Genomic DNA, 8,103 nt, shown 5'->3' with positions numbered 1-8,103 from the left:
GGCTAATGATCATAATAAACTGCCCAACATAAAATGATTAACTAGTAAGTCATCTCCCAAAGCCATTGGAGCTTAAAACTAGCCAAGTCCTCTCCCATAAGCACTGTGGCTTAAAACTAGCGAGTCCTTCCCCAAAGGCATTGAGGTTTAAAACTAGAAGTCCTCTCCAAAGGCATTGGAGATTAAAACTAAATACACTTTACTTTCGTTTAGATATTTATCTGAACCTAATTTATCCCTAAGAATCAATGTATTAACCAACCAAAGAGGATCTACCATTGCATATCTACATTTAAGGTGTTTTGAGAGATGATAACAGCCTATTACTGACTCAAGTTTGGACACCGTTATTTCTTCTGTGAACCAAGTGGAAAGTTCTCAAAACATGGATTTTAATATGAAGTATTCCTCAAATAGCACTGTGTAATTCTGTTCGGAGCTGAAATTTATTATGAATGCATCGAGAATCAAATTCTTTGTCTAGAATAATTGAATAATAAATTGGTGAGTGGTGAAGAACAAATACCAGCCAAGCACATATCCTTTTTCTGTCTTTCAACGGCAACTCAGTAGTTCTACATATTCTTTAGAACGAATATAAATCATCCTCCTTCAGGCTGGATTGCACTTTCAGCTAGTTTTATAAGCTGTCTATAGAAATTTTTTCCCAACTTGTCTTATCAGTTATTTGTCTTTTATAAACAGTTGTACACAAATCTAGTCCCACTTATTGATTCTAATTATTTGTGTACAATAATACTTTTGTTTTCATAGGCTCAGTGTACCCTATTGTCTGATTGAAAGATTTAAAATTTTGAACTCAATTCGAGGTTCTTCGCCTGAGTTGGGTACATTGTAAAACTCTAATATGTAGATTTTGGGCCTAAGAAGGCTCAGTGGATGAAAGATGAGGCCTTACATTTGACTTGCGTATTCAGTCTGAGGGATTACAAATTGAGCTTGGATTGAGAATCCTGATGATGCTGCAAGGAGTGAACTGAATGAGCCATTACTATACAATTTCCAGCCCCAGTCCTACTTGGAACAAGGAAGTATTATCTGAGTCCCCTCCTGGTTTCTCTTTCACTCCATCAAGAAGATTGGATATCTGAATAAAAGTGCCAGAAAATCTCATCAATGTGACCATCAACATGCAAACCTACATAATATCAAAACCAATAACCATGAAATATGCCTTAGGATGCTGTTGGTTAAGATAAATCTTTAAGCTCACTGATCATTGGGAACTCTAATGATGCCCTAAAGTTTTTGGTGGTCTTTATCTTAGGTAGGCTAGAGTGGACTGGTAAGTTTATGTTACTCTTTACTTATAATGTTTAGAACTACAAAATTTTAAAACAATATATAAAATAAATGGAAACATATAACTTTTGTCGTTTCCAAAAAGGGTCTAATGGACGAAAGTTGAGATGGGACTTAAACCCATCTCCTAGCATTTTTTCCAAAGGCTAAAGTTGAATTTGAAGAAAGATGGGTAACAAAAACAATTAGGATTGGAAAATCTTGAAAAATTTATGTAGGAACTTGGTACAAGTACTACAAGCCTGCAATAGATATACAACTTGCTTCCATCAAGACATTTTTATTACAAAACACATTTCTTTAAAGTGTACTATGAGCATTTTCTGAGGAGAGGAAATTTAACAGTTAATGTGATGGTTCATTGTAAACTTCGTATAAGACCACCAGAAATATTAATAACAAAATCAGCTTTAATGAGATTAATACTAAAATACCTTTTTCTTAGGAACGGACAAGAGACGCACCTTTTTCCATGGGCTTGGTTGCTCCATTGTTAGGTGTACATTATCATCCATGCGTGTGGGAGGAAGGGACAGTGGGCCATATGTTAAGGCATAGTTGACTTGGAACTTCTCTGAATTTGGAGAATCAGCTTGACTCTGGTGCAAGGACACATGACAAACCATGGGAATAATTTAAAATTTATTAAAGCAGTTAAAACGCAACACAATGAACAGACAAGAATTCTCTTACAACTGCTAGAATCAAAATAATAGGACTTGATATAGCAAAACATTTTGTATTGTAAATATGCTTTCACAATAAAAGGGTGTCAAGAATATTGCCATTGTATTAGAATGACGAGCTTTCTTCCTGTCATGTTCTGCAAGAGTGTTTAGGCTAGACTTCATCTGGAGTAAGGACCTCTTATTATCTTCTGATACCAAAGTGCAGCTAACTAATGTTGACGGAAGGCTTAGGCTAAGATTCAGATTCTGTTCATCATCTGAGGATTCCAATACACAAATATGCATTACTAGCAATCTAAAAGAGATGTAAAAGAGTTTCAAAATAGCCTGAGCCAAACCAAATATCTATGGAATTACATTTACAACTAATATAATATAAGATTTAACCTACTCGTATTCTTGGTTTCGGAATTAAACCCATTCCAGTAAATGCTAGGATCAAAGTTTGTTACTTCTTCCTTTCCATTGCGTTTGATGGGTGCCCAATCATAGGCCCTGTAATTAGAAAATGGATTCATTCTCAATTCTTGTAGCAACGTCCTTAAATACTTCAAAAGCTTTACTTTCCTAATATTGACATTACACAATCTCTTTGATGGTGGAGTAAGACCAAAGAAACATACAAGTGCAAGTGTGTACAGATTGGCTGTAACTTGATTCACAGATGAAAATTGAAATTGAAATTGAGATTATTATTAATGTTCACAAGAAGATAAAGTCAAGTAAAATAGGTTAAACGAGAGCATCTAAAACATTTTTATATTAAATCAATAAAGCAAAAGAAAATAGAAGTAAATAAGTAAAATAACTAAACAACAAAAATCAATATTAAAATTCAGAAACAAGTCAGTTGTAAGAAAACTGTATAATACAAGGCACTGTCTTTTGGTTTTTGACATTTTATAAGAAGAAATAGCTCGAATCAATTCTAAATCTATAGAGAACTAATCAAATATGAACTCATATTCATTTTATATTTTAATGACGTTGATCTTAGATATCTCAAAACTCTTTAGTATACAAATCTGTGAACAATAAGATATCTAGTCCTTTGAAATTTAATTAATAAATATGTTTAGAAAGGAGGAAATTTAGATTACCTTTTATCAACGAACTGTTCTATCCTGGCTTCCCATCGGCCGGGCTTTTGGAGAGTGGCACTTTTGTACCTAGAACCTCCTCGAGGGAAGCCATTGCTTTGTCGACGAAGAATTTTCACAAATTCTTCTTTGGTCAGATTAGTCATCTGGAGATAGAAAGCATCAAGAAGGAAACCAAATCACAAAGAAACTCTCATGAAAACAAAATAAAAAATTAGAAATGGGATCATATATACCCACCTGTTTAAGGTCTTCCTCATAGTCGGAAAGATTAAAATTAATATCAGCCTCTGGACCTCTAAATTTGATGGCTGCCCTATCGTATGTCCTAAAAACACCCCAGAAAATCTTCTTAATCCATTAATATTTACAACATCCGAATTTCTTATCAATGCTTACTAACCTAAGAACCTTAGAGAGCAGACAGAAATATCACACTCAGTTATAAATATTAATGCTTTAGAGCTATGGATGACATATGCATACACGCTAATGAATTGAAAACTACACAGCACATAGGAAGACAAAATCACACTACATTCCAACTTGATCTTAGCTCCATTGGATAAATTAACCATTGCTGCGAGCCACATATTAATAATGGAAATGGTTCTCCATTTTTTTATGTTGTTTTTTTGGCAAAATTCTTGTACATGTCTAGAAGTGATTTTCACTCTAGTAGAAGAGGTATACAGCCTACAATATCTTTCAAGGATAGCCGCATCACAATCATCAAATTGATGCAACTCTGGTACTTTCACACTAAAAGATAGATAAAAACCCTTACAATATAGATGAAAAACTCTGAAATGTAGGTAAAAGAAGGGAGGAATATGAAAAAGATGTCAATTTCTAAATATGACCTAATAGGTCGGTGGTCACTTTATAGTACATCTATCTATAGGCTGAGACAAATCTATTGTAATATAAGACCACTCAGTTTAAGGATGTTTTAGGCGCTTTCTCTTCATCTATTTTATTAGGTTTTATCCTCAGTCCTGAGAGCCTTCGGCAATAATAATTTCGGAAATAATATCAATCTAATTCTCACTCAACAATAATATTTTGGAGAGAATTTGTTTCCACAAGACATTTTGTCAGTTAACGTTAAGGCTGCAGAATCCCACAGAAGACACATCTAACTACTTACTAATTAGCAGCAAAAACCATCAACGGTTGTTATACAGGCAAAGAAAAGTTTTTCTATCAACTGAATAAATCTTAAGTTAAAAGTTCACAAAGAATCAATCAGGAGTATCAGCAAAGCATAACTGAGCACTAAGAAGGCAACAATAAATCGAGACAAGATCCAAGGTTAAAGGCCATTTCGTGCTGGAAGTTAACACAGCTTAACTTCCCTTTCATTATAAAAAATGGTACCTATAACTGACAAGTTAAAACTTCAGCAAACAGAAGTTGAAGATTAGATAATTTTTTTGCCATTGGCAAATTGCAAGATATTATATTATATTGTACACTACCATGTCAATTTGGAGTCTATTTACTCCAGAAGAATTTTCAGTACCAGGGACATGTACTTAATTTTTAAAAATACATTAAAATACTCCTTAAGTAGATGCCGCGGCACAATGATTTGCAGAATTTTTGAATGATAATTATATGAATTAAATAAACGTTTTCCAATAAACAGTTCATGGTTAGATACTGCAGCACAACCAAAGGATTTTCTGGGGGAAATCAATTTACCGGGCAGCTATATGTGCAGTATCAAATCCACCTGCGCTCCATGCAGTAAAAAAAATCAGATAAAGCATGAGATAACTGCTGCTCATGGTGATGGAATTCATGAAACATCATTACATCAATTCACACTTACCGAGATAGACTTGCTTTCCGCAATCCCTACATAGCGGAATTTACAAACCATTAATGAACTTGAATAAATATTCAAAAATTTCTAGACGCTTTAAATGTTTTTTTCCTTGAGCAACACAGTCTGCAAGCAGTCAAAGAGCAACAAAATAATGATTTTTAGAGAATGAGACTAACCAGATATGAGATTCCCATCGACCAGTGCGTCTATAGAAAGTGACGCCCCGATATTCAGAGCTTCTCGATCTGGGACCTCGCCTGGTCTTCTTTGTCTGTAGTGGCAGCGGCAGCAGCTTCAGCCTTGCATCTGACCAAAATGCTTCAGAAAACTGGCTCTGAGAAGAAGGAATAACGGAATCCAAGGAATTTTTGGGCGGAAAAAATTGGCGTGTGATACAGGATTCGAACCGGGGTTTATTAATTGAGAAATCTAAAAGCTTGCTGATGGAAGAACAAGATTTGGAAAGAACGGATTTTGAATTTTCAGTAAAGTGAGGGGAGGAATTAAACCTTTCGTAATTGTATATACAAATTTCATCCGACAAATCTGTTGCAGAGCTCTTATTCATTGTAAGAGCTGGATTTGAAGATGTTCCATGAGAATCTTGTGGCTTTACGGATTTGATGTTTATGTCTCCGTAACCATTAGAGTGAACTCCCACTCCAGTATCTGCTGGAGGAGTAGAATTGAGATCCCACAGGCTGCTGCCTCCACTCATCATCAAAGGCAATTGCTAGGAAAAATCTGAATATTTCTGGATCCAAAAAGCCGCTTCGCTGACGAAAATGTTGAAACAGCGAGAAAGTCCACTAGATTTGACACAGGACGTTTATTTAGTTGAGACGGAGATCTTGAGTAAAATTGCTGGAGTGAAAACCTATTTATCCAATAAATTGTTCAAATAGATAAAGAATCCTCAAATTTTGCCTTATTTCGCCAAACACCTTGGCGAGGGACGTTTCTTAATTTGAACCAGAGATCTTGAGGAAAATCTCTGGAATGAAAACCTATTTTACCAATAAATTCTTGAAATAGATAAAGAATCCTCAAATTTGGCCTTGCAACCGTTGCTTAGATGATCTTTTGCAGAATACCGGACAAACTTTTCCAAATTATGCTCTGCCGACGTGCAAGAATTGCACGGCTGAGAAGGCACTCCAGAATATGAGGCAAACGGAGTTGAAATAACGGGATTTTGAAGCATGATTTGATTTCCAAATCATCAAAGACAAACCCTTTATGAAAAGAATTGTCTCCTACTATCCAGCTATATATATATATATTTTTCCAGAAAATCCTTGTACTGAGAATTCAATTTCAGCTATCTCCGGCCTCAGCCAACACTGTTCCAAAGATGACCTCTAATTCGAACCCGTGACCTACTACTTTCAAGTGGAATATCCTCCACGGCATTATTCATCTTCTTCCTTAACAAGACTTTTACATTATCTTGTCAAATACGACTTGTTTGCTGTTTTATTTAGCAGCTGCAACTTCAAAACCATGAAAGCTTAACTGAAGAGAACCAAAAAAACATACGGAAAATACAAACCGCTTTGATTTTTGTCGTTGTTATGTTCACATAAAAATATATTCTTCAAAAAAAAATCTGCCTACTCAAGCACAGAACTTTATTTACTAAGATTCGCCTAATAGTCCACCCGATCAACTTCCACTCCCAAGAAATATCAGAAAACCGCTTAAAATAAATAGGGGGGGAACCCGTTGAAGTCGTTTTCATGACCTAACGGAGCAAAGCGATTTTGACGGGGGACGGAGCACAGTTTTCGTTTCACTTTCAGGCTATGCAAAAGTATATACTCAAATTTTAAAATATATAAATGGCAGGGTTTTATAAATATCTTATTTTTGTTTCTTTTTCAATTTGTGTTTATTAAATTTTAAATTATAATTAATAAATAAATTTCAAATTAACAAATCAAAATATATTTTTGTGAACCTTCAGAATATGAGATTCACCTAAGCTGTAGTTTTCAGCTTGCCTATGTAACATTTTGTTCTATAGCTAAATTTTCTTTGAAGCCATTTTCATAAGAAATTCACCTAAGGTGTAGTTTTCAACTTCTCTATGTTTTGTCTTTGCTCTTCTTGATGTTATGTTGATGTAGCATTTTGTTCTATAGCTAAACTTATTTTTTAAGCTACTTTTATAACTTTTGAGCGCCGGACCCATTTTCCACTCATATCTTATGAAAAAACAAAATCAAAATATTTTCTTTTGACTCATGCTTTCTTAAAAAATGATTAATCTTCAAATGTAAACTTATAAATTTTATAAGTCTTTTTTTATGTGTGGGGTTTACATCAGAGTAATTTTTGACACAGACATATTTTGTTCATCATTAAATATAAATATTGTGTCTTGTAAAATAGTTGTCAATTTTACTAAATAATGTAAGAGGTTTGTTAGCATGTTGACACTATTACACTTCACCCTTTACTCTCATTGTAGAATGTCTCGTAGAATTAATTAGAAAAATAAACCATGTGCAAACACCACAATCAAGTAAATTTACAATTTTAAGGTGTTTTAGTCTTGGAAAAAATTAAGATACATTATTAACTTTTGTATCATTTTTTTCAAGTATTATGATTTATTTTGTTTGATATTTCAGCTCCACCATAAATTGGGGTGTTGGAATTTGTGATGGCATGTTATGTCACATGTTAATGCCTTGCAATAGTTATTGATTAATATTTAATTTAGTTTTACATGACAAAAATGGCATGCTTGAGATCTTATGATACATAAAAAATTTCCTAAGTCTTCAACCACACTTTTCACTAATTAAATAAATTTAATTATTTGATTATTACTAATATTCTTCTTCTAATTTCTTATAATTAAATAATTCTTAATTATTTAATTATTATCCTTCTAAACCTTTGATTAAATAATCTTCATTATTTAATTAATATTCATCATTATCTCTTTCTAATAAATTAATCTTGATCTTAATCGAATGGTTCTAACTATTCTTCTTCGATTGAATAATTTACATAATTATTTAATCTCTTTATTCTAAGATAATTATTCTCCCATGATTAAACAATTATTTTAATTATTTCAACCCTTTCTCTAAATTATTTTAATTAAATATTTTTTTATTTTTTTAATTAATGGGTAATTTTATTT

The 8,103-nt window shown here is 33.3% G+C and overlaps 1 protein-coding gene across 1 annotated transcript; it reads right to left on the bottom strand.

Moving 5' to 3' along the window:
• Window positions 1-463: 463 nt before the first annotated feature.
• LOC131073559 (ethylene-responsive transcription factor RAP2-7) lies at window positions 464-6,615 on the bottom strand. The gene is made up of 9 exons (XM_058010015.2): window positions 5,123-6,615; window positions 4,950-4,975; window positions 4,820-4,850; window positions 3,353-3,440; window positions 3,113-3,258; window positions 2,404-2,507; window positions 2,109-2,269; window positions 1,788-1,922; window positions 464-1,108 (listed from the first exon to the last, which is right to left on the bottom strand). Exons 1-9 carry the CDS (start codon window positions 5,665-5,667, stop codon window positions 1,013-1,015), a joined length of 1,332 nt encoding a protein of 443 aa, XP_057865998.2. The 5' UTR covers window positions 5,668-6,615; the 3' UTR covers window positions 464-1,012.
• Between the last annotated feature and the right edge of the window lie 1,488 nt (window positions 6,616-8,103).

The sequence above is a fragment of the Cryptomeria japonica genome, chromosome 10 (genome assembly GCF_030272615.1).
Source record: "Cryptomeria japonica chromosome 10, Sugi_1.0, whole genome shotgun sequence".
Lineage (NCBI taxonomy): Eukaryota > Viridiplantae > Streptophyta > Pinopsida > Cupressales > Cupressaceae > Cryptomeria > Cryptomeria japonica.
This window is presented reverse-complemented; position numbering and strand designations above follow the sequence as displayed.